Source organism: Hypanus sabinus, chromosome X2 (assembly GCF_030144855.1).
Source record: "Hypanus sabinus isolate sHypSab1 chromosome X2, sHypSab1.hap1, whole genome shotgun sequence".
NCBI classification, from domain to species: Eukaryota; Metazoa; Chordata; class Chondrichthyes; order Myliobatiformes; family Dasyatidae; genus Hypanus; species Hypanus sabinus.
In genome coordinates this window covers 6,962,181-6,978,068 of record NC_082739.1, presented here as the reverse complement: position 1 = coordinate 6,978,068, position 15,888 = coordinate 6,962,181, and the positions used below count along the sequence as shown (strand labels likewise).

The following is a 15,888-nucleotide window of genomic DNA, read 5'->3' as shown; positions in this document are numbered from 1 at the left end:
ATAGAAGAGTTGTGATTCTCCAACCTGAACACCCTGGAGTTCCTCCAAATGGAGTCATTCACTGAAAGAAGTGCTCATCATCAGCATTGTGAAGTTGTAAAATTTAGTTACATTTTAACTAGAAATCCATTGAAAGTGAAAAATTATGTTTATGTTGTTGTCAAGGAAAGAATAATGAGGGCCAGTAACTGGTAAATAGGGATGTGGATTGTGCTAATGTGGTAACGGGGAACCACAGACAAAGTCTAGAAGTAGAGACATGGAATGCAGCAACAACGTTTCAGGAACCTCATTAATTATGTTATAGTGTGCAGCCATCGTTATAGAAAATTGGATTCACTGTGGATAATCATTTTATTCTGTAATCAGGACCTAGTCTGTACTTAACCAAGTTTTCCTGCAGCCACCAGTCTGTTACCAAAATGTTGTTTTCTGGTAATCTCGACAACCGAGAATGTAAAAGTTGTACCAAATTCATGCTCAGGTAGATCAGCTTTGACTAGCCTCCAGATAGATTGCTCATTATTTCAAACACCAACCCCATGTGAGCTTTCAGTTTTCCTCTACATATATGTTGTCATTTGGATATCAGCAACCCTTGTGATTGCATAATTCACTCCAGAAATCATACAATGATGATACAAGGTACAACAGATGCGGGGATCTGCAGCATAGATCGAGGCTGCTAGAGGAACTCAGTGGGTCAGGCAGCATCTATGGAGGAAAAGGGATCATCAAAATTTCAGACTGAGAGTGAGAGTGTGAAAGGGAAATAGGCAGTAAAAAGAGGTGAGGGTGAGGGGTGAGACTAGAGCTGGCAAATGATAGGTGCACCCAGGTGAGGAGGTGTTGATGGGCAGGTGATGGGCATGGGAGGGAGCATATATGGCAACAGAGGCCAGGAGGTTCAAAGTTCAAAGGTTTATTTAATATCAGAGAATGTATATAGTAATTGGTACTCTTAACAGACATCCACGAAGGAAGAAATCCCATAGAATGAATGATAGAAACATCGAAGCCCCGAGGTAATTTGGAGACAAAGAAAGGGCCATAGGTAACAGAACCTGATAAGAATAGAAGATGGTGAGTGCAGAAATGAAGAAGAATGCTGGGTATCTCATTGAAACCTACCGATTGTTGAGAGGACTAGATATGGTGGATGCAGAGAGGATGTTTCCTACGGTGGAGGGATCCAGAACTAGAAGGCACAGCCTCAAAATTTTGGGGCGACCTTTTAGAACAGCAATAAGGAGAAATTTTTTTAGTCAGAGAGTAGTGAATCTGTGGAATGCTCTACCACAGCCTGCAGGGGAGGCCACGTCTGTGGGTATATTTAAAGTGGAAGCTGATCATTTCCTGATGGATCAGGGCATCAAAGGCAATGGCAAGAAGTCAGGAGTATGGGGTTGCATGGAAACTGGGATCAGCCACGATGGAATGTCAGAGCAGACCTGAATGGCTTAATTCTGCACCTATTTCTTACAGTTTTATAGAGAGGAATGGTGGGTGGGGGAGGGAAGATATGACGGACCAAGTGGGGAGAGTGTGTGGGCGATAGGTGAATGGAACCAGATAGGGAGCAAAGCTCATCCCTGCTAACAATATGTGTGACTCTTCAATCACTCATTTCCACTAACAGTACTATTAACCAAATGTCTCCCAGAACAAATCAATATTGAAGATTCTTTATTCCTTAATGAATCTACTGGGATCTCATAAAGGTTACAATACATTTAAAATGCAGACTTTGTTTTTTAACATTATTACAAAGCAAAAGTGCTCTTTCTTACATTAGAAACATTAATTTTATTAATTTTTTACATAATTGAACAAATGGTAAGAAATCTTTTTGTACATCTGTTGATTTAATTGTATCCCAAAGTAAGCAGGTAATATAATAATACTGGACTGGCGAGCAGAGGGTTCAGTTTTGATCTTGGGTGCTGTCTCTGTGAAGTTAACACATTCGCTGTGTGACAGTGTAAACTTCCCACGCTGCAAAGAAAATTATGATAAATGTCCAATGTACATTATCCTTTGTGTCAAGTTGATGAGCATATGTGAGGTAATAAATTGCAAGAATATAGGTGTTGTCGTGTGAACAAAGTCACCAGAGAGACTTAGCTGGTAGAAATGAAGCAGTCTCTTTATTTGACCAATTGAGACACAGCTGGCTATTGAGACCCCTTTCCGAGGAAGAGGCCTGCTTGACTCAACACTAGACAACATTTTATATGCTGGAGATCAAAGGACAATTCCACAATACATCCACAATGCTTCCTTTGAATATACACACAACCTTCACACCCACACTACAGATACCCAAATGAATTTAAATCAGCATTGTCTGGTCTTCCAATTAACTGTGGCTCATGGCTCTTAGGAACCCAGCTTTTAGAGCTGCATTTTAAATTTAATCTACATTCCATGTTCAGATTTGAAGATTGGTGGCTGAAGTTTGTTGCTGAAGTTAATTGCTGTATGTGCTAACCCCAAAAGTGCCCCCCCAGTCCCTCCTCTTGGCCTCCCTGGTTAAAATTAAATTTGTAGCGGGAAAGGACAAACTTAACAAGGATCTACTCAAATAGGGCAGCAAAAATGCCTCAGAATCCCTCCCAATTACTCTATGTGCATCTACATCTACCCTATCATTCCCAATGGCTACCAGATGCTAAGCAGAGAGATTGCTCCAGATATTTCAACAAGTCTTTAAAAATACAGCTTCGTCATTCATATGCCTGTTGCCTCCTTCCCTGCTGGCTGATTGCACTTTAATCATATTCTTTGTCTTCACCGTTTCATTCTTTGGTAGCTAAATCTCTCTCTTTTCAGGGCACCAGCAAGGTATTAGGCTCACGGGCTCTCCCACTGATCCACAAGAGGGAATGGGGTTGTCTCTATTTGAATGACTGCAAAGACCTGTCCCCAGTGACACCCCCTTCTGAACTGTCCAGTCGATTGCTGGCCTGACTGCTGAAAGGGCCCAGCTCATTTGTATTCCCTCCCCATTCAGGCTCCCCGTTCTTCAGATGCTGTGTGCAATTTCTTCTCTTTCTCAGTCTGCCATGCCATCGAAGTTGTGGAACCTGATGCCTCTGTTGTCACTTGGATCCATCTCCATCTATTTTCCCCAATATTTTTTTCTATTTTATACTGTATAATTAATCATCTACCTTCAGCAACCAGCCTTCACAACAAAGTAGCATTACTACTACACTTTAACTTGCTCTTCACGGCTTTCTATCACGCTCTCAGTATCTTCTGCCTTCGTGTTTGCCCTGGGTCTGCTTCAAACAGCTCTGCAGCCAGTTGGTATTCATCACTTGGGTTTTCTGCAATAACTCCGTTACTGGGTACTCTGTCAGTGGGGGCAACAAGAAAGTGAGTTGTGCGGTTCAACTTGAGTCCAGTGTTTCCACTAGCTGCCTCACTGAGTCTGCACACAAACACAAGCGTCATTTGTTAAGAGTACCATCTGTGGTCCTCTCCAACTGGGGGCAAACCCTGGCCTTTCAGGCAGCACCTCACCATGACGTGGTCATCTGGCTGTGGCAGGAGTATCTCCTTTCCCTCCGACTCTCTCTGACCAGCAATGTTCTGCTGTTGTTTTGCTTGGTCCTTCACGTCTCCATGTAATCTTACCAAATTGACAGTTGGTTCTTTTTGTATACTTATGATTTTTGTTGCTTTTTGTTTTTCCGTCGCCCTCCTCACACTGAAGTCTGCCCACTCATTTCCTTTCTGCTCTAATGGCTCCTGACTGTGCTTGGCCCCTTCTCTTGGGACTTCCTGACACGATTCCCAGACATCGCCCTGTCCCTCCTCCCTGCTGTCTCTTTGTATCGGCTCATCTGCTCTGTGAGTGACACATGTTCGCTGTCTCTGTCTTCTCCATGTTATTTCTCCTTTCCCTGAGCCTGTGATAACACCTGCCTTACTCGGTGTGTCTATCCCCAGGATAGGATCTTCACTGGTCAGTATTCAAATTGGAAAGAGGAGGCACTGCTGTGGATTCTGCCTGCATTTTGGTGACTGATTTTTCACACTTTGCTCACTTTTCAGCCACTGCCTCCAGCCATGGCCTGACAAGCTGCAGCTGTAACAAATCATCTCCACCCTCACACATCTATTCCAGCAGTTCCTTGCTATGTGCTGCAGCAGCTGCATCCACTACAGCCACATTACGACTACTCATCCCCCTCCTCTGGTCTATCTCACCGGCCCATGATACTGTTGTAAAGTAGATCGATCCCACTGCTATCCCCAAATCTAAAACTTCCTGGGCTGAGCTCCAGTCTTCCTTTAGCATTTTCAGGAAGACTGGGTCAGGTCATCCCTCCCTGGATTATCCAAACCTGAATACTCATATGCTCAATGTTTATGTTCTGCATAATCCATGACAGGCTCATCAGCTCTCTGAATTACTGACATTATCATTTCATGAACAAGAGTTCATGAGTCAGGACAAAGAGCATTCCATGTGTCACTGAGCTTAGAGCATGGTTGAATGGCCTCTCAACTGAAATCACCTGGGAGTGAATCACCCACAGCTCAACAGCAGCTGTTCCGAGTCCCTGACCTCCAGTGGCCACTGTTGTTCATCTTCTTCCCACAGACAGACAACCAGAGAGAGCTGTGGAGCCAAATGACAAGAGAGGGAGACAGGGTGCTGGGGCCAAATAGCATTTGCTCCACACGTTGACAGACCATTTCTCTCAACACACTCTACTAGGAGTGATAGGGGCTGTCATCACCCTTTCTTTCTGGCTTCACAGTTCCCACCAGGCCAGAGTTTCTTCAATGGTAACAAGCTCAAATGGGGGGTGGGGGGGCAAGGGGTGGTTTGTTGTCACTTGAGCAAAAGGGGTTGTGCCAGGTTCCCTGCCCAGTAGTGTGCAGCCTGAGCCTGAGTAGTGATCATCAACTGCAAAGCACAGGAAGGTACATACTTGTGAGTGTTCGGACTGGAGATCTAAAAGTCTTGTACTGAATCAGCACTCTGTGTGAAGCACCAAGATCGTGGAGTGCGAATAACAGGTTGATCGTATTTCTCTATCGCCTTGTATTCCTGCAGAGTGGCGTACAAGGCATCCTGACCAATTGATTGTATTGCAAAGTATGTAATATCCTAAGGTGCAGGGTAAGAAAATAAAACATTGTTTAATTTTGCTTGATTAAAATACAATAACATGCTATTAACCTGTTAGGATAGTGCACACGTTAATTATTTATCCAACCAACTTCCCAGTCAGAGTGCACAACTTCACAGTGGGATGGATGGTTGCATGCCTAGCTGTGATCAGGTTTCTCAATACAAAACTTGGGCTCTAATTATCTCACTGAGAGGTGGGAATCCTTAGAATTAATAATAAATCTTAAAGACATCACTATGTTGTGTATTTAATTTTCCTGTTGCTAATTCAGATTGAAATGGCAGCGATATCAGAATCAGGTTTATTATCACTAGCATGTGACATCAAATTTGTTAATTTAGTAGCAGCAGTTCGATGCAATACATAAAAAAGAAGAAAATAATAAAATAATAATAATAAATAAATAAGTAAATCTTGTTTACTTTATCCTTATACAATATACGTATATTGAATAGGTTAAAAATCATGCAAAAAACAGAAATACTTTTGTATATATTAAAAAAATGTAAGGTAGTTTCCATGGGTTCACTGTCCATTTAGGAATCGGATGGCAGAGGGGAAGAAGCTGTTCCTGAATCGCTGAGTGTGTGCCTTCAGGCTTCTGTACCTCCTACCTGATGGTAACAGTGAGAAAAGGACATGCCCTGGGTGCTGGAGGTCCTTAATAATGGGTGTTGCTTTTCTGAGACACCGTTCCCTAAAGATATCCTGGGTACTTTATAGGCTAGTACCCAAGATGGAGCCAACTAAATTTACAACCTTCTGCTGCAGCTTTTGGTCCTGTGCAGTAGCCCCCACAATACCAGACTGTGATGCAGCCTGTCAGAGGAACGCTCTACCTTTACAAAGTGGGGGACACCTGTATTTTAAAAAGTGAGGTAGTGTCCAAGTGTTCACTGTCCATTTAGGAATCGGATGGCAGAGGGGAAGAAGCTGTTCCTGAATCGCTGAGTGTGAGCCTTCAGGCTTCTGTACCTCCTACCTGAGTGAGAAAAGGGCATGTCCTAGGTGCTGGAGGTCCTTAATAATGGACGCTGCCTTTCTGAGACACCGCTCCTTGAAGATATCCTGGGTACTTTGTATATAATAAATGTTTTCATTCTAATTGTATTATTTTTTGTAAAGGCAGTTTAATTGATGTTTTTCTTGTGAATGCTGTTTATCTGATGCTATGTGCCTGTGATGCTGCTACAAGTTTTTCATTGTACCTGTGCGTTCATGTATTTTGCATATGACAATAAACTAGGCCTTCAATCTGGAATGTTGCTCTTGCAGTTTAGAAATTAATCATATCTATTTATTTACATTTTTGTACACATTGTGCTGAGCTTAATGCAATGTTCAGTATAGATTCCGCTTTCAAAGGTTGAAAAGGGTTCAAAGGTACATTTATTATCAAAGCACGTATGCAGTATCCAACTCCGAGTGTCTTCTTCTCCAGACAGCCACGAAACAAAGAAAACCATGGAAACCAGTTCAGAGAGAAACAGCTAACCCATCCCCCCCATACAAAAAAGAATGGCAGCACAATTATCAACTCCCCCTACACAGAATGCAACAAGAACATCAACCCCAAATCCCCCTTCCCGCACTAAAACACAATGAGAAAGAATAGGCAAAAACACAGAATATAAAAACTGTAAGGCTGACAAAGTCCATAGTCCATAATCCAAATCCATTTTCAGTATAATTTTGCCTCAGTGATGAATTGTCTGCTCTTAGCGGCAGTTCTCATTGGACTTCAAACTCCTGAGTCAAATGGACTTCCAGAGATATTAAGATTAATGATTAGCTTATTTATTACATTAACATCAAAACATACAGTGAAATTTTGCATCAATGACCAACACAATCCGAATATGTGTTGTTGGCAACCCACAGATATTGCCACACCACGGCTTACTTACCCTAACCCTAACCCCTACATCTCTGTAGGAGGAAACTGGAGCACCTGGAGGAAACCCACGTAGTCATGGAGAGAATGTACAAACTCCTTACAAGACCACAGTGGGAATTGAACTGATCGCTGACACTGTAAAGAGTTATGATAAATGTTACGCTACCGTGCTGCTCCATGCAGATGGGCTTTGGAATAAATGAAATTGTCCTACAACTGAATATTTGGTTTATATTTAAATAATTCCTTATTCTCTTAAGGTTGTCATAGCTGGGGTAGGTAGTGTGGATAAGTTCCCACAACCTATTAAATGCTCCCAATGGCATGCATCTCAAATAGCCTCTGACAACCAAGTCCAGCTCCTGGTCTTCACCTGTGGCTTAGCTACTAAACCCAGTGAACCATTTCTACTGACAGGAGAAGGAGCAAAGGTGAGTTACCAGTGTTTGAAAACCAGTTGCTTCCAGCAGTTGGGGCTCGTCTGCCATGGTTGGCAGCTCTTCTAGGAGAAGGAAGACTATTTCTCAAAGCTCCACTGTTTTGCGGTTATACCCACTTAGGGGGAAAGCTTCCACAGGAAAAATCTGGAGCTGGAGTCCCTAAGGCAGACCTACATCGAGTTCGATGTGGACTACCTTTTCGACGCTGCTGGTGGCAAACTGTATTGGCCTCTGCCTTTTCTTTGGATTCATCAGTTGTGTGGAGAGGATGAACCTGCTACAAGGGCAACAGCTTGCTCTCCATATTAGACTGCCTTGGACTGTGTACTAGCTTGTGTACCACGCAGACTGCTGGGATGCAATATCAATGGTCGACCATGACAAATGGAGGGCCTCAAGATTTAAATAATGACTATTTTAGCATGGCTCTGGACAAAAATTGTGCAATTAAACATTTATCAACAAGGCAATCAAATTGTATGTAATACGTGGGGTTATCTAATTGGTGGCCCAAAATACAAGCTTGCTTTCCGTCTGTGATCCTATGGACATGAAGACCATTTTGTGTGTGGTTTGGCTATCATTAATTTGTAACAGGATTTATCTCCCTTGCATGGTCTTTTGCAATGTCAGTGGGTACCAATGTGCTTGTTACCATGGAGAAGTCTAGGGGCCAGGGAGAGCTGTGCAATGAGGCACAGCAAAGTGAGGTTCCAGGTTTCACCACTTCCACCAGCAGCTGACGAGAGAAGTGCAAAGGGTTCAGGTGGTTGGTAACATGTGGAGCAGGTGCTGGTAACGGCCTGCTTTCACCCTTCAGATTCAGATTCATTTATCACATGTCCATTGACACATGTTGACCAGAAAGAAGTACAATCAGTGAACAGAAATGGAGGAGGCCATTTTGTGAGAATGTTCTTGCAGCCACTATTTTGTGAACTGTTTGGTGAACTGATCCTTGCTCTGGGATAACTTGATCATAGCAATTGAATATGGACACAAGGAGTTTCAGCTAATGACCTGCTAAAGCTGAGACCATTCTCAGGCAAGTAGCTATTTCTTATTTAAAGTGACAGGCTTGCAGGAGGAGTAATCTGTGATCTCATTAGGCTCAGTGTCTGGGTCACCTGGTTTGACTGGTTTCAACCAGTCAGAGTTGAAAAGAACAAAAGGCATGAGGGTGACGGCAATACTGGTTGAGCCCTGGACCAGAGCCAATCAAGTCAGTCAGATGACCTCGAACCAACGACATGGAAACACAACATTTGAACTGATAATGAGTGTTTAAAAGTAAGGAGCTTCAAATGTAAAGCAGTGACAACACTCCAGAGACCAGCCATCATGGATGGGGGGTGCTCCTCGGGCACATGGAGAATGAAGCGGGTCCATGAGGAAGTGTCAACTCTTCCTGGGTAATACCTTTTCTCTTCATTGACCTGTCATGGAGGGTCAGGGAACCCTAGTGGGCATGCACCCAGGTACACGGTCATGAACCCATGTGCTTTTTAGTTGAGACAATAAAGGTACTGGTCAGTAAATACAGATTCCCTCTGTGCCTCACTGATCATTATTATTAAGCGGTGCATCATTATAACAGAGTGAAATGCATTGTTTGCATTAACAGCTAACACCACCTAAGGATGTGCTGGGAACAGCCTGCAAGTGTATGATGGTCACAATGTTTAGCAGAACAGCAACAAAACAAACACAAAACAAGCCCCTTTCTTCTCTCGCATCCACCCACCCACTCACATGTACAGGCAGTCCTCCAACTCCAGGGCAGGCCACACACATCCAGCCTCCAGCGGACTTGCAGACATCAGATCTCTGACTGCGTCTCTGAGTCCTGCAAATCAGTGAAGAGCTGCCATGGCATCCACTCACAGGCAGCAGGTCATAGGCAATTCACTGATGCCGGGGTGGCAGCAGAGAGGAGGGATTCGCTCCAGGATTCTGGTATCCATGGTGCTGGCACAGCAGAGTGAAGGGCCTGGGTTCAGGTCAGCTTCCAAATCCCCAGGCTCCCAGCAACGGTGGGAAGAGAAAGGGTTTACCATCACTGCAACGGGATGACAGGGGTAAATACCAGGGTGTCTTGTACCCAGGTTCCCCACTGAGCACTGCACAGCCCAATCAGATGAATTTATATAGAATTTATACAGTAGGGTACTAACCAGTGAGAGTTCAAAATGGAAGCACTGTTAATAAGTTAGTGTGTGTAGTGTAGGCCTCCGTTAGTCTCGATAGACCATGCATTTGCACCTTGGAAAGTTTCCAGGGCGCAAGCAAGGTTTTTTTATGGGAGACCAGCAGTTGCCCAAGCTGCAAGTCTCCCCTCTCCACGCCACCGATGTTGTCCAAGGGAAGGGCATTATTAACAAGTTAGTAATCTATTTGTCACTGTACAGATAATGCCTTATAAATATCACTTGTATTGCAATTCTGTATTGCCTCAGGTTAGAAAACAGTGGAGAATATGATGATTACTGTACCTGATCAGTGCTCTGTACTGTGGAGTATATGATGTTGTCCTAGAGTACAAGATGAAAAGAAACGTCAGGTATAATTTTACATGTCTAGCCCGCTATTATCCAGTTAGGATGGTGTAACATATCCTAACTCAGGAATCAGAATCAGGTTTATTATCACTGGCATACGTCGTGAAATTTGTTAACCTGGCAGCCACAGAACAATGCAATTCATAATAATACAGAGAAAAGACTGTGAATTACAGTAAATATATATCAAATAGTTACATTAAGTAGTGCAAAAAAGAGGAAATAAAAAGTAGTGAGGTAGTGTTCATGGATTTAATGTCCATTTAGAAATCGGATGGCAGAGGGGAAGAAGTTATTCCTGACTTGCTGAGTGTGTGCCTTCAGGCTTCTGTACTCCCTTCCAGGTGGTAGCATTGAGAATTGAGCATGTCCTGGGTGGTGGGGGTCCTTAATGATGGACCTGCCTTTCTGATGCACCGCTCCTTGAAGATGTCCTGGATACTACGGAGGCTAGTCCCCATGATGGAGCTGACTTAAGTTTACAACTCTCTGCAGCTTTCTTCAATCCTGTGCAGTAGCCAGTTAGAATGCTCTCCATGTAGAAATTTCTCAATACAAATCTGGGACTCGAACTGGACAGTGAAATTTACTTTAAGCATTACACATCCCTGAAGCTAATTTTAATTGAAATAACATAGACTGGGGAGGTTTAGAAGCATTAAGATTCCAAAGTTCTGGAATATTGATGCTGCAATTTATAATTTAATTTCACCCTTTCAATTATAACTTTGTTTTACAAATAAAACCCAAGAGATTCTCCAGATGAGGGAACTCCAGAGTAACATACCCAAAATGATGGAGGAACTCATCATCTGTGGAGGCGAATGAACGGTCAATGTTGTTGAAGGAACTGGTGAAAGGTCTCAGCTCGAAATGTCGAGTGTTCATTCCTCTCCATAGGTGCTGAATTTAATCCTATGTTAAATATATGTTGGGCTTTCATTTTCAGCATAATTTTGCTTTGCTGTTAAATTATATGACCTTTGTTGCACTGCTCAGTGGACTTCAGGCTCCTGAACTCGGGAGAGAAAATCCTGGACAGATGTACTTCTCTGAACCTCTGGGAATATTCAGATAGGTAAAGTCACTTCCCCATAATTGAATGATCTGATGACATTCACAGCTTAGATTTGAACAGTGTCAAGTTTGCCATGAATCTGGACATGTAAAACTCTGTGGTCTAGAAAATCTATTGTCTGCAGTCATAGAAATCATAAAGTCAAAGAACACCACAGCACAGAAACAGCCCTTTGGTCCATCTACACGCCAATCCATTAATCTGCTTAGTCCCATCGACCTGCACCTGGACCATAGCCCTCCATACCCCTCTCATCCACGTACCTATCCAAACTTCTCTTAGTTGTTGAAATCAAACCTGCATCCACTACTTCTGCTAGAAGCTTGTTCCATACTCTCACCACCCTCCGGTGAAGACATTCCCACTCATGTTACCCTGAAACATCTCGCCTTTCACCCTTAACCCATGACCTCTAGCTGTAGTCTCATCCAACCTCAGTGGTAAAAACGTACTTGTATTTACACTACCTATACACCTCAAAATTTTGTACACCTCAATCAAATCTCCCCCTCAAGCTTCTACGTTCTAAGGCATATATGTCAAACTCAAGGCCCGCGGGCCAAATCCGGCCCGCGGTGGAATTATCTTTGGCCCACGAGATAATATCGAATTACTATTAAAGCTGGCCCCAGTAATCGAAGCGCCTATGGTGTATGATATGGCTAATGCTGAGTTTATTCAGGTACCAGGTTTTCAGGGTTTTTAGTGTTTATCAGTTTCCCTGGTTTATTTCCTGAATATCATTAATGAATAAACTTTTTTTCTATTAGAGCTGGCCTGCCGGTATATTGCATGCACCACTAATACTACAAATCCCACAATGCACTGCCAGTGCATTGCTCGTGCTTGCCTTACTCTCTCATCAGCATCCTTATGGCGCTAGTCACGTGTGGTCAACTTTCAGCTATCCCTCACCCCAAAAATGGCTGAACGAAAGGTGGACTTTGAAAACAGGGGTTTTCAAGGCAGGAGGGAGGCAGAGTATATGTTCGCAGATATAAAGTGCAAACCTGTTTGTCTTGTGTGCGGAGACTGTAATTAAAGAATATAACGTAAGACGACACTATGAAACGAAACAAATACAAGCATCTGGACAAGAAACGGAAGCCCGCGATGTGCGGTCAAAAGAGTGGATTGGTGGGCAGGATCCGGGAGAAGATCCGGGAGGAAAACGGCGCAGGTGAGCTGACAGCTTATCACTGCATCATACACCAGGAATCGTTGTGTGGCAAAGCCTTGAAAATGGAACATATAATGAGCACCATAACACGAGCAGTTAACTTCATAAGAGCCAAAGGTTTAAATCACCGTGAGTTCAAGTCATTTCTGGAGGAGTTGGGTTCAGAATATAATGATTTGCCCTATCACACAGAGGTGCGATGGTTAAGCCAAGGAAAAATGCTGAAAAGATGTTTCGAGTCGCGTGAGGAGATCTGTCAGTTCATGGAAAGCAAAGGGAAAGACACAACAGAGCTCCGGGATAAAAAGTTGCTTTGTGAAATGGCGTTTCTGTGTGACATCACGAGCCATCTCAATGCGCTCAACCTGCAGCTTCAGGGGTGGGGTCGTGTGATCACAGACATGTACGTTGCAGCGAGGGCTTTTAAAACCAAGCTGCACCTGTGGGAGACGCAGATGCAGGAAGAAAACTTGAGCCATTTTCCGTGTTGCCAAACTATGAAAGAGCAGGTTTCTACCGCAGTGTTCCCACGTGCAAAGTTTGCTGAAAAACTTAGCATACTTGGTGCCGACTTCACACGGTGATTTGCCGACTTTGAAGCCCAAAAAAGCAGGTTTGAACTGCTCAGTAATCCATTTGCAGCTGACGTGGAAAGCGCACCAACTAACATACAAATGGAGCTGATTGAACTCCAATGTAGTGACACACTCAAGGCAAAGTATGACTCGGTGGGCGCTGCACTGTTTCTATGTTTCATTCCCGACACAATGCCCCAGCTGCGTACCCAAGCTGCTCAAATGCTCTCTATGTTTGGCAGCACATATCTGTGTGAACAACTGTTCTCTTTGATGAAGATAAACAAAACATCACACAGGAGTCGTCTTTCTGATGAACACCTTCACTCAATTCTGAGGATTTCCTCAGCTCAGAGCCTGACTCCAAACATTGATGAACTTGCATCCAAGATGAGATGCCAAGTATCTGGCTTAGACTAGTGTGAATCACAGAGTGTTGGCCTGTGGACAAATGTTTTCATTAGAAATTACTCCGGAAAAGCTGCAGATAATGCCGTAAGAAATAAATGCAACTGATTTTTTATTTATTTAATGTTCAATGTTGTTTTTGTAGGTAATAACCTAAGCTTTGTTAGTTCCAGGTTAATATGTGTAATAAATTCATTTCAATAAGTTTTGCAATAAATGCTGAACCAGTCCGACCCTCGACTTGTACCGATTTTTAAATTTTGGCCCACTGTGTATTTGAGTTTGACACCCCTGTTCTAAGGAATAAAGTCCTATCCCATTCAACCTCCAAATTAGGCCTCAATAATGTCTTGTACAATTTCAACATAACATCCCGACTCCTGTACTCAGTACATTGATTCATGAAGGCCAATGTGCCAAAAGCTTTCTTTATGACCCTATCTACCTGTGATACCATTGTCAAGGAATTATGGACCTGGATTCCAGGATCCCTCTGTTCCACCACACTCCTCAGTGCCCTACTGCTCACTGTGTAAGACCTACCCTGGTTGGTCCTACTGAAGTGCAACACCCCACACTAGTCTGTATTAAATGCCATCTGGCATTTTTCAGCTAATTTTTCCAGCTGGTCCAGATCCCGCTGCAAGCTTTGATAATCTTCCTTGCTGTCCACTTCACACCAAATCCAATATATAAAAGGCCACACCGGGAGCACCGGACGCAGTATACCACACCAGCCGACTCACAGGTGAAGTGTCGCCTCACCTGGAAGGACTGTCTGGGGCCCTGAATGGTGGTGAGGGAGGAAGTGTAAGGGCAGGTGTAGCACTTGTTCCGTTTACAAAGATAAGTGCCAGGAGGGAGATCAGCGGGAAGGGATGGGGGGGATGAGTGGACAAGGGAATGATCCCTGCGAAAAGCAGAAAGGGGGGGAGGGAAAAATGTGTTTGGTAGTGGGATCCCGTTGGAGGTGGCGGAAGTTACGGAGAAAACTCCTGCTTCTCCCTACAGATGCTGCCTGGCCTGCTGTGTTCCACCAGCATTTTGTGTGTGTTGTTGTTTGAATTTCCAGCATCTGCAGATTTCCTCGTGTTTTCTCCTCTGTGATCTTGTACCAAGCAATTGAAACTGGTTCTCAGTATGTATATTTCATTTTAGAAAAACTTACTTGATATTCCATAGTCTGAACTGAATCATTCACCATTGTCCTAGAAAAATAACCGAAAACAATTGTTACTGAGCGCTATTTTGATGCAGATGGTGTGCACAAAATGTACTTATTTTACATGGCGGATTTCTAGAGCAAATGTCTAGGATGACACAGTAGCATAGTGGTTAGCGCAACACTTTATAGCGCCAGTGATCAGCAGTCAGAACTCAATTCCCACTGTTACCTCTAAGGAGCTTGTACATTCTGCCTGTGACTGTGTGGGTTTCCTCCGGGTGCTCCAGGTTCCTCCCACACTCCAAAGACTTAAGGTCAGCATTAGGTTTAAGCAGGTTGTGGGCATGCTGTGTTGGTGCTGGAAGAATGGCGACACTTGTGGGCTGCCCCCAGCACATCTTCAAACTGTGTTGGTTGTTGATGCCAATGATGCATTTTACTGTATGTTTCGATGCTTTGATGTACATGTGACAAATAAAGCTAATCTTTAAATCTTAAGACAATGGTTTTGCTCTGTCACTGACTCTTCTGTCTACAGTTGTCAGGAGCCATAGTATGATACCACTTTCATTTCTTCTATCCTCTGCTTAGAGCTTGATGTTTTCATTGCAGCCAAAGCATTCACCACCCTACATAGGTGGTAGGGACATTGTCAGTGATGTTTCTTGGAGCTTAACTTTTATGCAGAAGAACTACATTACCAAAGGTTCCTCATTTATTATGTTACGTACCCTGTAACTGGGTCACTTACCACTGATAGGTATGTGGACAGGAAAGGAGTGGAGGGTTATGGGCTGAGTGCAGGTAGGTGGGACTAGGTGAGATTAAGGGTTCGACACGGACTAGGAGGGCCAAGATGGCCTGTTTCCGTGCTGTGATTGTTATATGGTTATATGGTTATATGGTTACCAGCAAACATAGAGAGGTCCGTTGAAGTCTGATGGTACTATTTTTAACAGTATTTATTGATAAAAATACACAAAAATAATATCAATGCAAACATACAGATAATATACATCGTCAATGCTAAATCTAAAAGCGCGGGTATAATAATAATCAATAAGAAATAGCTCTATCGTTGTCTAGGGGATAATGTATTGTCTGATGGAAATATAAAAGTCACTTTAGTTCATTCAGGCTGCAGCCTTTGGTTGGAGAGAGAGACGATGTTTTTAGAACTTGCTCGTTTTCCTTTTTATGATGTCAATCCTTCGAAATGTCGTCGGTGGTGATCTCTTCTCTAGCTAAGCCGTCTTCCGTGGTAAGGCCCCAATCCCGGCAACGGGAAAGGACACACGTGGGCCCTCCACCGGCTGTCGCTATTAAACGCTGTCACGGGATTTCCAGCATTTCTCCTGGTGCGTCTAAAGGGGCTGTTCCCCAGACCCTCTTTTATCCTGACTCACAGGGTCTCAGGTGTCAATCAGGTTGGGA

At 43.5% G+C, this 15,888-nt stretch overlaps 1 protein-coding gene across 1 annotated transcript in view; it reads right to left on the bottom strand.

Annotated features, from left to right (window-relative positions):
• Positions 1–4,853: 4,853 nt before the first annotated feature.
• LOC132385038 (uncharacterized) overlaps positions 4,854–15,888 on the bottom strand; it is a 31,061-nt gene continuing 20,026 nt past the window's right edge. Inside the window, exons 5-7 of the mRNA XM_059956743.1 lie at positions 14,458–14,497; positions 9,983–10,021; positions 4,854–5,128 (exon numbers count right to left, since the gene is read on the bottom strand). Of these exons, the coding sequence (XP_059812726.1) occupies positions 4,973–5,128; positions 9,983–10,021; positions 14,458–14,497 (235 nt within the window). The 3' untranslated portion in view covers positions 4,854–4,972. The remainder of the gene's footprint in view (positions 5,129–9,982; positions 10,022–14,457; positions 14,498–15,888) is intronic.